Here is a 16,632-nt window from a genome sequence, read left to right on the forward strand (position 1 = left end):
TGAGGTTCTCCACATTGCAACCTGGCAACCTTATCTATATGAATGTAGCTCCAAGTTCTTTCACTGCACACAAATGTATCAAATGATGGCATCAATGTACTGTATCTTATTCATTATGTGATACAGGGTAACAGCCTAATACTTCACTCTTCCCTGCTGATACTTCATTGGGTTCTGCAGAATGACTTTAATTATGGTCACAGAAGGTTCCCTGTGAGAATCTAAAATAGTTGCCATGACTGGGAAATCTCCATCTAAAGTATTATGAAGATCTGCATGAATCATAGAATCATAGAATCCTAGAGTTGGAAGAGACCACAAGGGCCATCGAGTCCAACCCCCTGCCAAGCAGGAAACACCATCAGAGCACTCCTGACATATGGTTGTCAAGCCTCTGCTTAAAGACCTCCAAAGAAGGAGACCCCACCACACTCCTTGGCAGCAAATTCCACTGTCGAACAGCTCTTACTGTCAGGAAGTTCTTCCTAATGAATAATGATGAAAAATATGGCTGGATCCAAAGGAGCTTCAGCCAATGGAAGAACACTCTGGATCCAACCCATCCAATCCATGGACTTCAAACATTTCTTGCTCATTTGTGTCAGATGTTAAGGGGCTTAATGTGTACAATACGGAAACAAATTGTGCGATTTTGTTGGTGTCAGGGACAGAATGCTTACCACGTCCAGCTTCCTCAACAATGGCAGCGCTTTTTGCAGCACATGGAGGATGCATTTGCAGCTCATCCGTGTAGTCCATAATGCTGCCCGGCAGAGGGATAGATGAGCTGATGGTTGTTTGTGATTTGGGCTCAGCATCACTTCTCGATGACTCCTCTGTCACTTGAGAGTTTGATGGGATCCCTGTTTGCACCCAGGCCTCTGGAACAGCATGACATGAGTCATTCATACAGAAACAGGAGCAGGGCTATAAGAGGAAGGCTACAACATAAAGAGAATTACAGTTTGCTAGCAAGCATGTTTCAGACCGTGGCCATAGTAAGATGCAAAGATGGACCTGCCGAAGCTCCCACTTCTACTCATGAAGCCCTGTAGTTCAAAGGATGGCTCCACTGGCTTAAGGCAGGGCTGTGACAGCCCCCAGACCCAGGGCTGGATCGGATCCATGCCTGTTGCTGGGTTTTAAAGTGGCAGGCGTTTCAGTTTCCATTGTGGGGAACACAAAGAGAGCCTGCTGGATCACCCCAACGGCCCACCTTGCACCCTGTTTTCACAGTGGCTGACCAGATGCCCGTGGGAAGCCTGCAAGCAAAGCTCTGCCCCCCTGCAATGTCCAGCCTTTGACGGGGCACTGACAGCCTCACCCTCCATGAATTTGTCTGATCATCTTTGAAAGCCACCAGGTTGAAATTACTTGATTCACAGAGCTTAAAACAGAAAATATCTTACACAATATATATATATATATATATATATATATATATATATATATATATATATATATATATATATATATATATTGTTGTTGTTGTTGTTTAGTCATTTAGTTGTGTCCGCCTCTTCGTGACCCCCTGGACCAGATCACGCCAGGCACTCCTGTCTTCCACTGCCTCCCGCAGTTTGATCAAACTCATGTTGGTAGCTTCAAGAACACCATCCAACCATCTCATTCTCTGTCGTCCCCTTCTCCTTGTGCCCTCCATCTTTCCCAACATCAGGGTCTTTTCCAGGGAGTCTTCTCTTCTCATGAGGTGGCCAAAGTATTGGAGCCTCAGCTTCACGATCTGTCCTTCCAGTGAGCGCTCAGGGCTGATTTCCTTCAGAATGGAGAGGTTGGATCTTCTTGCAGTCCATGGGACTCCTCCAACACCATAATTCAAAAGCATCAATTCTTCAATATATATTGAAGCTCCCTCCCCCACATTATCTTTCAGTTTATAAACTGACCTGTTCTTGCCTGGAACTTCCTCACCTCTTGTTCCACCACCTTTCAGACCCCCAGAAGTTTCCTTTTCCTCAAATCCCTTGCTTCTGCCTGAAACATCTCCCTGGGCATTCACTTGTTGCCTCCCTTTATTCCTTACATACATCAGAAACAAAATCTATATAAGTGCATCACACAAAATCAGGCTCTGCTAGCCTTCCCTCTCTTTTCCCTCCCTTCCTGTGTTGAAATTTGTATTTCCAATTGCTTAAGGCTGGAACCTGTATTTTGTTATGTTAGGTAAATGTAAAGGGACCCCTGACCATTAGGTCCAGTCATGAACGACTCTGGGGTTGCGGTGCTCATCTCGCTTTATTGGCTGAGGGAGCCGGCGTACACCTTCCGGGTCATGTGGCCAGCTTGACTAAGTCGCTTCTGGAGAACCAGAGCAGCACATGGAAACGCCTTTTACCTTCCCACTGGAGCAGTACCTATTTATCTACTTGCACTTTGACATGCTTTCGAACTGCTAGGTTGGCAGCAGCAGGGACCGAACAATGGGAGCTCACCCTATCACGGGGATTTGAACCACCGACCTTCTGATCAGATGCAGGTGGTGCTGTGGTCTAAACCACTGAGTCTCTTGGGCTTGCCCATCAGAAGGTAGGCGGTTGGAGTAAGCTCCCGTTGCTCTGTCCCAGCTCCTGGCTATAGATGAATGAATGTAGTGAGCTCCCCCTGTATTGCTTCATGCCCTCAGTTTTTGAACTCTCTCTCTCTCTCTCTCTCTCTCTCTCTCTCTCTCTCTCTCTCTGTGTGTGTGTGTGTGTTATGTACAGTAAGGAGGGATCCCTAAATTCATCAAAGAGCCATATAACATAATTTATTTGCTTATTCTTTCCACACAATCACAAGCATTGTAAACGGTAAAGCTTATTTGCATTGAGACCATCGGTTGTGATCCTATGCATGTTTGTTTAGTGGTAATTCTGTTGAACTCAATGTCTGTTGTTTTCCAAGAAGGTATGTTTATGACCATGATATAACAGTTTCTTGCTGTCTTCGGGTTTCACAATTTCCTAACAGTCATTTTGTAACTTTGCAACTATGAGGTTTGGAAAGACACTGGGTTAATTCGTACCTGTTTTGTTTTGGCTTTCTGCAGCAGGGAAGACAGAATTTCTTTTTTTCTTCAAGAGCCAAGACCATGAAGACATGGGGATATGTTCTTGAGATGTAAGGTACATGCCTGAACAGAAATAAAATACCCGTATCATTCATTCATTTGAATCTCTGTTTATCATAATGGCCATTTGAATGAGAAACAATAATCCAGACCTAGCTAGTTAGCTTGACTGAGACATACATGTTACTTATAATCTGTTTTGCAGTTAATACAGAATAATGAGCTGCACATCAGCTTGATGTCTGAAAGGTTAACCCAGATGTTAAATATCCAGAGTCTGTTAGACCCAGAGCAGTTTCTGCGTTCTGACATAACGCAACACCTTTCTGCCAAGAGAGCCAAGGCAGTTTACAATGTTAAAAATATTGACACAAACAAATAATACAAAATATGTAACGGTGCATGTTGGACTTCTTGGGTTGCTCTGGTGGAAGAGACAGCCAAGAAACTCAGTGGATGCCACAGACACAAAGGGGAGGGCTCCATAGTCCTGCCCCCACCATGCTGACCACGCCATTCAAGCCTCCTTTCAGGAGAGCTGAGAGGAGACAGACTCCCTGCCAGGTCTCTGCTGTGTGAAATGCCGGCCTTGGTCTTTGCTCTTGCTAAGGCGGCCTGTTTCTTGCTGTTGCATTCCTGTCTCAGTTTTGCAGAGGAGGAGATGGAGCAAATTCCATCAACACAGATGGCTTGTGGAGGCAGGAAGAAGCTATCCCTCCATGCGGCATGTATGTATTTTTATTTATTTCATGGCAATTCTATACAGCTTGATTGTAATAACATCTCAAAACGGATTGTGAAAATATGAAAGTATGGTTTGGTTTTGAAAAAAATTGATATTAAATCTAGAGGTTTAGAGTAGGATTAAATTCAGGTGGAGGCAAAACAGGGTATGTTCCAGGCAGAGGAGAAAAACCAACCAAGATGAGGCATGCCAACAACATGGCTGGGGAGCGGCAGAAAGTTCAGGGACATTCCCACAGAGGGAGCAAGCCAACGAGAGGCAAAAGTTTGAGGCTGGTTTGAGGATAGGACTTGCGACAGGCTGAGCACGGCCTCTGCTTGTTTCCAACTGCCTAGTCCCTGGCAGAGAGACCTGCTTGGATGCTGAAGGTCCCAGGTTCAATCCCTGGTGTCTCCAGGCAGGGCGGGGAATTATCCCCTGTCTAAAACCCTGGAGAGCAGCTGCCAGTCAATGCAGACTCAGCTAGATGAACCAGTGTCCTGACTTGGTATGAAGTCGGCTTCCTATGTTCCTGTGACCAGTGAAGTCAGGGGGAAACCAAATGAGCTTTCAGGTGTGCTCACTAGAGCAGGTGAGTGTGAGGGAGGAGAGGGGACCTCAGTTTGCAAAATGCACACAGTGTGCCCAATGTGCCTCTAGCAACCTGCCAGGACAGACAATGATGATATAACATAACTACTTAGTTTGTACAGCTCTAAAGGCAGGTGCAATGTTATTTCTGTACTGCCTGCCCTAGACTTCCCCTCTAGCATCTTGTAAATCATTAGTCCTCCTTCCTTCCCCAGTTTTCAGCCACTCCTTGGCACTGAGCATCATTTCCCTGTCCCACTGACTGTACAAACCTGTAACACAGGCTCACCTCTGCCAGACCTTGATCTGTACATATGATCCTTTTTAAAAAATAAATAAAATTTTATTAATAGTGGGGAAGACACTTAACTGAATATTAAAAACACAATGCAGCATTAAACATTAAAAACTTCCCTAAACAGGGCTGCCTTTAGATGGTTTTTAAAAGTAAGACAGTTGCTTATTGCCTTGACATCTGATGGAAGGGTGTGTGTGCCTGCTGATCAAATTGTTGAATTCCCCCCCCCTCCCCTGTTTTGTATCCTCATTGTCTAACCAGCATCCTATGCATAAGACAAACCTCTTTACCTGGCCTTTAACAGCAGAGAAATTTCTTTCAGATCTGCTTTTATTCTCCATTTAAAATGCATTTTAAAAATTTTGTTTTAAACATTGGTTTTACCTAATTTTAATTAAATTGTACCATTGCTTTGCTGTAACCTGGACTGGGACCTTTTGGTAAAGGGTGGAAACCAATTAAACAGGCTTTTAGGAGAGATTCAAACACACAAAACAGGGTCCAGTAAAAGCCTGGACAAAAAGAGACGTCTTGACAAGCCATAGGAAGCAATGGATGGTGTCAAGGAGTGTGGTGGAGTCTCCTCCTTTGGAGGTCTTTAAGCAGAGGCTTGACAACCATATGTCAGGAGTGCTCTGATGGTGTTTCCTGCTTGGCAGGGGGTTGGACTCGATGGCTCTTGTGGTCTCTTCCAACTCTATGATTCTATGATTCTATGATTCTGTGTGTCATGCATGGCAAAGGGAAGGGTATTCGCATGACACACCATCCATTGCTTCCGATGTCTTGTCCATACAGGAGCTGTAGCAGAAAATGCTCATTTTCGAGTCACGTTATCCTGAAATACAAACTCCTTAAAGATAAGTCCCTTATCTTCAAACCATATAAGTTTGCAACATTACCACACAAATATACATTAAGACTTTCTGTCTTCCTCCCCAGCTCAGCTGAAGCAATATTCTATTGCCGCCACATTATTTTACATATAATTTGTTTTCCATTCTTTTTTAACCACATAGCTTCTTGACTGTTCAGGTTCTTGGGAAATAAGGTTGCCTAAAAGAATCATCCAACTGTGTTCTTCATTATATCCCTCTGAACTGTTTCCAAACTCAGAGCTAGCTGCTGGGTTTTGTAAAAAAAACCCCACAAAAAACCACAGAGAAAACACCATGTGCCTTTAGGGCTGACTGCCTTCTTATTCTTACTTTTATGATAGTAAAAACAATTGAAGGCAAATTTATATACAATGAGTGATATATGAATACAATTAACAGATAAAGCAGAACAAGAGCATAGCAATTAATACCTCCCATTATTACTGTCTGTAATTTATTATGCTTATGTTATTTCTGAGCCCTTTGGCAGCACTGCGCTGTGTTCCAACTGATCAAATTAAAATTAAACATGTTGAGGGAATAAATTTCAGAACCGTTCTAGCTGTCCAATTTACCCTAACAATTATCCATGGTATATTGAGTGGGGGGGGGGGAGGTACTTGTTTTGCTAATTCGAATATTGCTTAAATTATGTTAAGGATTCTTAACATTTCAAGACAGGTGTCAGGTGTTTAAAATGATGCACGGATAATTGACCTCCCACAAACCTGAGTGACAGTGAGACTGCAGTGTTATGGTCCCAGGGCTCAAAGGATAATATGGACCTCCCAGTCTATGGTTGGAGAAGGAAGTCCGCAGGCAGAAAAGGAGGTCTGTCCCTGTAGGTCTCGCCCTTCAGCACATGGAGTCCTCTGCAGCTGCCATGACTCCTGCGTTGTCAATGCTCCAAAAGCAGTAAGAGTGGAAAGAGTTCAAGAGGCATCAGGGAAGGGTGAGGAGAGGCACAGAGCAGCAGCAGAGGAATCCCATAGGGGCAGGATGCACCATGAGGCCCCTGGAGTCTGCCTGCCTCCTCCCTACAGCCGCCCTACAGCTGGGGGGGAGGGGCAGGGAGCGGACCGTTTGGGCAGCGAGGAGCCTGCGGGAGCCCAAGCCACCACAACACTCCCAGGAGAGACACATGGCTCGGGCGCGCTGCAGGCCCTGCGGTGAGTGCCGCCCAGCATTTTGCCACCCCCTTCAGTGGTGACACACAGGGCGGACCGCCCCCACTGCATCCCCTTCCTCCGCCCCTGGCACTGAGTCCGTTGGATCCAAAGCCTCTCCTTTGCTGGAGTCCTGAGCCATAGTCACACTGTACTTTAAAGCACCATGGAACCACTTTGAACTGTCATTGCTTCTCCCCAGAGAATTTTGGGAACTGCAGTTCCTTAAGGGTGTTGTGCATTGCTCCCCTAACATTCCCTCTTTCCAGGGAACTCTGGGAAATGTAGCTCTGTGAGGGGAAAAAGGGATTCCTCTGCCCAGCACACTAAGGAAGAAACAAGCCTCTGCACACTTACCTGGTCCACTGAACACAGTGGGATTGCCCTCTAAATAAACATGCATAGGATTACAAAGATTTCTTGTTGTGTTTACTCTGGATTTCTCAGTCATAAATGATGGCTTATACATAGCAGATTTGCTCTTTATTGCTTCAGCAAATCCTACAGATGCCTGAGGAATAGGATCTTTGTGAACTGTGCTCTAAACTGACCTGATTTTGCCCTCCCATACAAAGTATTTATTGCCTAGTAAGTAAAGTCATGGCCCGTTTAGTTCAAAATACCCCAATATTCTTTTCATTCTTTTTTCTTTGATTACTGTTTTGATTCCTTTCTTTTAGTTTTGCACCATATTTGCAAATACCTGCTTAGAGACCCACACAAATTAAGAAAAAATCCTACTAATATGGGTTTAAACAGAGTTTTCAGCACTACTTTAAATTGTACAACCCTATTAAAGTGTATTATTTCTCACCCACGAACTTAAATTGATGACTTCTGTTCATTGAGTACTGTTGAACAAGACTGAGCACATTAATGGAAATATCAGTCTGATACACACCAGTCACCAATCAGGATGACAAATGTTGCTTTCAAATTGGAATGTAATTTGAGTTTTGTTCTCTGTTAATGTGTGCCCAGGGCTGAGGCCATTAAGGGATATTCTCTTTGATCTCTAGTTCTGTACACAGGGACTACCACTGATCTATGTGCAGCTTTTAATATGATAATGATAATACAGCTAATATAATTTTTGGAACAAAGTATATTTCATTGATATTTACTAGAAATATTTGTTATATTCACTAAATATCATACAGGTATGATAAGTTATTTGCAGTTACTTTGGCTGCTTCCACACGATGGTCCTTTAGTTCTTTTGATACATTAGTTTTATTCTGTCATCTGGAAATGGCGATAAAACAGTGGCTCCACACAGCTCTTGAAATAGTGCTGTATCATCATCCTGCAATGCCAGTCTATAATGTTTATTCAGAAGAAAGAGCAAAAATCTCCTGCGTTTTTTATTAGAAGCTTTCTCCTTCCAGAATCTGCCCTGAATGTCCCTTAATGAGACAGCTCATGTTTCCTGCCACTGTGTTTTAAATGAAATATATTAAATCTAGGAATCAAGAAATGGCCAATTAAGGTGCATTTGAGGCTATTAGTAACGCTACTGCTCCACTGAACAAGAAGAAATTATAGGGGCAGAAAGGAAAAAGAAAACTACTAATTAATGCTGCAGAGTCTTTTGCTGAGCAGGACTTCCTGTTGAGTAAACATTATAGAAATGTGGTGACCATTGGGATGGGAATTCCTTGATAAGACAGTGCTGTATTAAGTGTCATGTGAAATCACTATATTACTACTACTACTACTGAACAAGAATGAATTTCAGGGGCAGAAACTGTAAAGAGTAAAAGCAACCTTAGACTACCAATCTGCTCCCCATCAAGAATAGATAAATTGCCTACTTCCTGGGCTTAGGAGCCACCTACCTACAAGGCCTCCATCTTAATCTTTTTGGCCCTCATCCAACCCACTGGTGCATCCAGGCACCTGATCAGGACTTGTGTGGCCACACCTCAGATGCGAGAAAGATAAAGTGCTGGGTGATTTCACTGTGCTCCAGATCTCCTAATGACTGCTCCCAACAGCTTCACATAGATGTTAAACAGCATCAGAGACAAAATGTCTGGGGGACCAACAGTCCCAGTGCCACTCTCTAGAACAGGCCCAGTATTTAGGAGCATAAACACTGCAAAACAGTGCCTACAACTCCCTCACTAAACTGGTCCAGTAAGATATGAAGATTCTGTCCCTCTCCCAATCCATCAGGGACGTCTGATGGAGTCCCTTATCCAGGCCTGAATCTATACTGAAATGGGTTCAGATAAATTGTTTTCTCCAAGGGTGTCTGCAGCTCATCTGCCACCACTCTTTTGAGCACCTCATCCCACAAAATCTGGCGTTGGTGACCATACGGGAGGGAGCTTCATGGAGAGGTGGTTGCTGAATGCTCATATATAACCAGGAGGCAAAGCCTACAGTCTCAGTCTGATTTGCTTCCTGGGTGGAGCCAACCGAGCAGCCAGCCCATGATTGGCCAATTTTCAGGCAGACCACGATCCGCTTCTCCAACTGGCATGAGGTCCATTTTGGGGTCTCACTGGTTGGGGACACCCCTCCCCCAAGAGCCTGCCCCTTGTCAGATCCTGGATGGAGAAGGCACTATCGCACAATGCCACCTGACTAACAAGGATAAGTGGTCTTCCAGAAACAGCCTCAAAAGCTGAAAACTCTTCTTACAATTCTGCCTCGACAATGCATCAGGCACTTCACTAGTCAAACCTATAACAACAACAGTATCCAAGTCATCACTATTAATGCCTCTGCAAACTGCTCATGGAAGAGCAGTACCTCAAGTTCTGATGCTGGCTCTGCAATTCTGTGTATGTTTTAAATGTCCTCCAAAGAGGAAAAGAGGATGCAGAAAATGCCAAAATGCAATGGATTGCCAATAATATGATCTGGTCTTGCTTGAAAAACTGACCGAGTGGAGAATTAGATTACATTTATACATGTCTATGATTTAGTTCACACAAAAGAAGTCCTGGAGCAATTATGGAGCAGTTATTGTATGGTAATGGGTGTTTTTTGTGGATGAGCATTTTTAGTATATTACTTTTGTTTTAATTTTTATTGTGTATTGTTATTTTATCCTTCTAAAAATTAAAACAAAAATAATATACTAAAAATGCTCATCCACAAAAAACACCCATTACCATACAATAACTGCTCAATCCACACAAAGTTGAATACTAAAAACAAACGACCAAAAACTGGATTGGTAGCACTGTCCAAATACCTGGAATTGCAATTTCAGATAAAATTGTTAGCATGGAAACAATTTGTCCAAATCAAATGCTGTAGTCAACTGAGTTCTACTCAAAGTAGACCCAGGAAAACAAATGAACCTAAGTTAGACATGTCCATTAACTTTAATTGGTCTACTCTGAGATGGCTAGCACTGAATACCACTCCAAGACAGGTAATTAAGAAGATACCGTACTAGTCCCCTTCAGACATTCTGGCAATGTTCTACCTGTGTGGTGTAGTGGTTAGTGTTGGTTGAGGACCTTGGGATACAAGGGTTCAAACCACCCCTTGCCCATGAAGCTCACTGGGTGATCTTGGGCCAGTCACTGCCTCCCAGCCTAACCTACCTCATAGGGTTATTGTGAGGGTAAAATGGAGTTGATGAGAACCATGCATGTCACCTTGAGCACCTTTGGGAAGAAGAAGGTGGGATATAAAGGCAATAAAGAAATAAATGTCCCAATTATGTGGAAAGGTGCCTATACACATAAAAATCTATGAGAACAAATATTTCTACACTGAGTACATTTTTGAATGTGTGGAATACCACTGGAATGTGGGAAGAGGGCTTTAGTTGCTGCCAGCTTTGTAAATAGAAGTAAGGGTGAAAAAACTGCACACCTTTGTGCTGCAGTGTGAGAAGGATGGGAAGCTTCTCCCATCTTTGATCTTGCAGTGACGGCAGCAGGACATCACCACACAAACACCTCCCTGGGCTTGAACCCCCAGCGGAGGCTAGTTTCACCATCCCCTCAGTACACCTCTGCCCATGTTGTGTCTCACCTTTCCTTTAAAGGCCAAGAGAAATGCTTTAGCTTTATAGACACCCTGTGAGGAAAGGGTGTGTTTGTGTGTGGTGTTCAAACCAAACCACCTAGTGAACTATATAGCTAATCAAGGAACTGGGGTTTAACCATCATCAATTCTTCTGCTCTAGTCCTTACTACTGCATCACACCACTTCTGTCCACATCTGTTTACCATCTAAGGCCAGGAAGATGCATCAAGGTCATTTGAAGCAAGGAGCAAATGCTAAATCCAACATCTGGCTGTCTGAGACAGTGTCTTTGAAATTAAGGCTACCATTCTAGGCATTAGGTTTGACCTTTGAATGCTTACTTCACTGAGGTTTAGTTCTACCAAGTGCCTTTTGTTAACACTTTGGGCAACTCTGCAGTTAATTTAAAGCTAGTTTGATTTTGTTGTGCCAGTATTTCAATAAACATTTAAAGCTGAAAGATCTCCAGTCTGCCCTGCTCTCACATTATTTTACTAAAATACTTTTGCTGTTGCTTACTTATAAATCAGATGAAATACCTCAGTGAACTTTTACCAGCATTTTTTGCAAACAGAAAATTTTGCTTGGTTTCTTGCCAAGTGGGCAAACCACTATTTCTGTAGATGTTCATATTTCATCATTATTGTTAAGCCATAGTGCAAATGCAACACGCTTGTCTCTGACCGAAGAGACATGGAGGAATGGGTTGCAGCATTGCTTGTTGGGGGGAGGAGATGCGAGGGGGAAAGCACCGTGCAAACAGAGACCTTTTGAAATAGTTTAAGCATATTTCAGATTAAGGAGCAGCTTTATCTTGGAAACGTTCCAGTAGATGATAAGGGCTGGATGTTCTCCCACTAAATCAATCTGAAATTAACACCTGTCCTAATACTAAAATTATAAAGTCCTTGCAAAGTTTAAACAAAAGTTTAAACAAAACTTGTACTTTTGTTTAAACATTCTAACTTCCCAGTTTTGGTGCTAGAAAGGGCAAAGTCCCTGTATTTTTCTCTCTTTTTCTCACATCTATGCAGTTGGGAAGTGTGGCTCAGTCCCGTCCCCCCCGTCCCCCCAGCAGCAAATTAATGTTAATTTAAAATATAGGTAATTGCATCTCTCTTTTTGCTCCTCTGAGTATGAGAGCAAAATCTACATTGTTTTATGAGCCAGTTTCAAGCATTTTATAAACAAGCAATCACATTTAAGCCACTGAACAAATATTAATCATGCAAGTCACATTTGCCACTCCCAGGAAGCCTTAACCCAGCTGAACAAAAGATTTACTTAAAAGAAAATAAAAACTTGAGCAAATTTACCTTCTTCCATGGTGAACAAACAGTAGAGTCAGGATAATGAATTCACTCAAGAGCTTTTTTGTTTTTTTTCTTTAAGAACAAGCTGCTTCATGTGGAAGAATCTAACACAGAGCATGTTTAAAAATGCAGGAGCCTTTTGACATGGACTAGGATATGGTTTCCTGTGGAAATGAAGCCATGCTTCTGATAGGGAATCGGGTTTCTTCTTTGGCCAGGAGTCAGGCCATTAATTAAAAGGGCATCACTGCAGCCCTGTGTTTCTTCTGTACACCCTAGGGGCTCATTCAATTCAAAGTTCACAAAAATCGCATGTGGGACTTAGGGTGTCTCAGAAGACTATCCCCAATGCTGAAATAAACATGGCCAATCCCTGCTTGAGTGATGCTCCACAAGGACAACAGAGCCAGATGGAGCAGTGTCTGGACTACTGCCTGCCAGTAGGTGACTCCTGTGCTCTTGCCCTGGCATATATGTCCGGAGCAGGAGTGTGACATGTCGTGCCAGTAAAAGGAGCGCATCATAATGCAGAAGGGGAGACCCACTGGCAATGTCGTTCCTGCCAGGATGGTGACTGTGTCTGACTGCAGTTGACCATGCCTGCAATAAAGAATATTATCAGATGAACAGCACAAGGTTATGTTGGTCTCAGTGTGCCCCCAGATGCACATAGAAGCATATATTTTTAAAATAATATTTTATTAAAGTTTTCTTGGTTTACAAAGGCATGCTCAATGTCTCTTTTTTCAAGTTACATTTTCCATAGGTCAGTTTCATTTGTTGAGACAGTAGGGTTACATTACGAAGAAAAAAGGGGAGAAGAGGTGGAGGGGGCCATGGTGGGTGGGGGTGGGGTCGGGAGGCGATATTTCTATTTTGCTTAATGTATGTGTGGGGTTTTGTGTCAGCGTCGTTTGTGCAGGTTCTCTTTGCTATTCGCTTGTGTTCCTTTGGTGGTGAGAGAAATTGTGGTTGGCTTAGGGTGCGGTTGCTTGTTCGTGATTGGCTGTGTTGAACTTTGCTTTTGTGTGTGAGTGGGGTGGGTGGGTGTTTTTGAGTCAGGTTAGCTGATTCATATGCTGTTGGTGGATTCTTGTTGTTGTCTTGTACATAGAAGCAGATATTGATATAGTATATGGGCCATTTGTCTAACAGTGCATTTACATATGCAAAACTTTCCAGGAATAAATATTCAGAAAGTTCAGCTTGTCACGTGCTAAGTAAGAAAAAGGTAAGAGAAAATGTACCTGCAAATATACTACATTTGACATAACAGTCAAAGTTGCAAGTTTCCTGGCACTGCTGGTTGCCCCTGTTGGGGAGGCTTTCCAGGCATCCATTTATGGACTATCTAATTTGGGTAGGCTCCCTATAAAGCCAGCAATTGCTTTCTTCTGGCAGTGTTGCAGGGCAGATCATTTGACCACCAGGAGCTTCATGTTTTCCTTCCTTAGGGGTCTATGACGCCATCCAAGTCAGCTTTCGCTGGAAATTCTTTCATAACTGCAACTAGGGAAGAGCACATCCCACACAAAGAGCTATTTTGCAACCAGCCAGAAAAACTTGTAAGGTTTCTGTAGGCACTCTGAGATGCTATCATGTCATGCCTAAACCTCTAGTCTATAGCAACCTGTGATTATTATTCATTGTTCATAATGCGTAGTATTTCACCACTTTTTTTTTTTAACCTGGAGGGCAATGTTGCTGATTTTGACCATAAAAATGGCCAGATGCCATGAACAATTTAGCTGAAGTGGTAATTCATATAAACCTGTTAATTATTAGCTGCTTGCCCAATATCTGAAACACTTTTTCTGTCACCTTGAATGAAATGGTAGATGACTTAGGCAGACGTGATGTCTGCCAATAACTTCAAATTAAGCAATTCTAATAATTTACCTCCCCTTCATGGATCATTGCCTTGCCATGGCAAAGGGGCTTGAATAACTCAGAGAAGCTATGGGCTATGCTGTGCAGGGCCACCCAAGATGGACAAGTCATAGTGGAGAGTTTTGACCAAACGTGATCCACCTGGAGCAGGAACCGGCAAGCCACTCCAGTATCCCTGCCAAGAAAACTCCATGGACAAAGACAACAGGCATATAAAAGCTATGACGCTGGAAGATGAGCCCCTCAGGTCGGAAGGCATCCAACATGCTACTGAGGAAGAGCGGAGGACAAGTACAAGTAGATTCAGAGCTGATGAAGCGGCTGGGCCAAAGCTGAAAGGACGCCCAGTTGCGGATATGCCTGGAAGCGAAAGGAAAGTCCAATGCTGTAAAGAAAAATACTTCATAGGAACCTGGAATGTAAGAACCATGAACCTGGGTAAGTTGGATGTGGTCAAAAATGAGATGGCAAGAATAAATATTGACATCCTGGGCATCAGTGAACTAAAATGGACGGGAATGGGCGAATTCAGTTCGGATGACCATCATATCTACTACTGTGGGCAAGAATCCCGTAAAAGAATTGGAATGGCCCTCATAGTCAACAAAAGAGTGGCGAAAGCTGTACTGGGATGCAATCTCAAAAATGATAGAATGATATTGATACAAATCCAAGGCAGACCTTTTAACATCACAGTAATACAAGTTTATGCACCAACCACTGGTGCTGAAGAAACTGAAATTGAGCAATTCTATGAAGACTTACAACACCTTATAGAAATGACACCAAGGAAGGATGTTCTTCTCATTATAGGGGATTGGAATGCTAAAGTAGGGAGTCAAGAGATAAAAGGAACAACTGGCAAGTTTGGCCTTGGAGTTCACAACGAAGCAGGGCAAAGGCTAATAGAGTTCTGCCAAGAGAACAAGCTGGTCATCACAAACACTCTTTTCCAACAACACTAGAGACGACTCTACTCATGGACATCACCAGATGGGCAGCATCGAAATCAGATTGATTATATTCTTTGCAGCCAAAGATGGAGAAACTCTATACAGTCAGCAAAAACAAGACCTGGAGCTGACTGTGGCTCAGATCATCAGCTTCTTATAGCAAAATTCAAGCTTAAACTGAAGATAGTAGGAAAAACCACTGGGCCGGTAAGATACAATCTAAGTCAAATCCCTTATGAATACACAGTGGAAGTGAGGAACAGGTTTAAGGATTTAGATTTGGTGGACAGAGTGCCTGAAGAACTATGGATGGAGGCTCGTAACATTATACAGGAGGCAGCAACTAAAACCATCCCAACGAAAAGGAAATGCAAGAAAGCAAAGTGGCTGTCCAATGAGGCCTTACAAATAGCGGGGGAGAGAAGGCAAGCAAAATGCGAGGGAGATAGTGAAAGATACAGGAAATTGAATGCAGATTTCCAAAAAATAGCAAGGAGAGACAAGAAGGCCTTCTTAAACGGGCAATGTAAAGAAATAGAGGAAAACAATAGAATGGGAAAAACCAGAGATCTGTTCAAGAAAATTGGTGATATGAAAGGAACATTTCATACAAAGATTACCATAATAAAAGACAAAAGTGGAAAGGACCTAACAGAAGCAGAAGACATCAAGAAGAGGTGGCAAGAATACACAGAGGAACTATACCAGAAAGAAATGGATGTCTCATATACCCCAGGTAGTGTGGTTGCTGACCTTAAGCCAGACATCCTGGAGAGTGAAGTCAAATGGGCCTTAGAAAGCACTGCTAATAACAAGGCCAGTGGAAGTGATGATATTCCAGCTGAACTATTTAAAATTTTAAAAGATGATGCTGTTAAGGTGCTACACTCAATATGCCAGCAAATTTGGAAAACTCAGCAGTGGCCAGAGGATTGAAGAAGATCAGTCTACATCCCAATCCCAACGAAGGGCAGTGCCAAAGAATGCTCCAACTACCGCACAATTGCACTCATTTCACACGCTAGCAAGGTTATGCTTAAAATTCTACAAGGCAGGCTTAAGCAGTATGTGGACCGAGAACTCCCAGAAGTGCAAGCTGGATTTCGAAGGGGCAGAGGAACCAGAGACCAAATTGCAAACATGCGCTGGATTATGGAGAAAGCTAGAGAGTTCCAGAAAGACATCTACTTCTGCTTCATTGACTATGCAAAAGCCTTTGACTGTGTCGACCACAGCAAACTATGGCAAGTTCTTAAAGAAATGGGAGTGCCTGATCACCTCATCTGTCTCCTGAGAAATCTCTATGTGGGACAGGGACAAGAAGCTACAGTTAGAACTGGATATGGAACAACTGATTGGTTCAAAATAGGGAAAGGAGTACGGCAAGGCTGTATATTGTCTCCCTGTTATTTAACTTATATGCAGATTTCATCATGCGAAAGGCTGGGCTGGATGAATCCCAAGCCGGAATTAAGATCACCGGAAGAAATATCAACAACCTCAGATATGCAGATGACACAACCTTGATGGCAGAAAGTGAAGAGTAATTAAAGAATCTTTTAATGAGGGTGAAAGAGGAGAGCGCAAAATATGGTCTGAAGCTCAACATCAAAAAAACGAAGATCATGGCCACTGGGCCCATCACCTCCTGGCAAATAGAAGGGGAAGAAATGGAGGCAGTGAGAGATTTTACTTTCTTGGGCTCCATGATCACTGCAGATGGTGACAGCAGTCACGAAATTAAAAGACGCCT

General features: G+C 43.0%; 1 protein-coding gene across 2 annotated transcripts in view; it reads right to left on the minus strand.

Moving 5' to 3' along the window:
• The window catches only part of LOC308597735 (uncharacterized protein), a 33,223-nt gene extending 21,139 nt beyond the window's left edge, over positions 1 to 12,084 (minus strand). Inside the window, exons 1-3 of one of the 2 annotated variants that reach the window (XM_081213793.1) lie at positions 12,040 to 12,084; positions 3,026 to 3,133; positions 681 to 881 (exon numbers count right to left, since the gene is read on the minus strand). In XM_081213793.1, the coding sequence (XP_081069919.1) occupies positions 681 to 881; positions 3,026 to 3,133; positions 12,040 to 12,049 (319 nt within the window). In that variant the 5' untranslated portion in view covers positions 12,050 to 12,084. Of the gene's footprint in view, positions 1 to 680; positions 942 to 3,025; positions 3,134 to 12,039 lie in introns of those variants that run through there. The other variant, XM_081213794.1, reaches the window with a different exon arrangement.
• Positions 12,085 to 16,632: the final 4,548 nt, after the last annotated feature.

The sequence above is a fragment of the Podarcis bocagei genome, assembly GCF_964188305.1.
Source record: "Podarcis bocagei genome assembly, chromosome: 11".
Classification (NCBI taxonomy): Eukaryota; Metazoa; Chordata; class Lepidosauria; order Squamata; family Lacertidae; genus Podarcis; species Podarcis bocagei.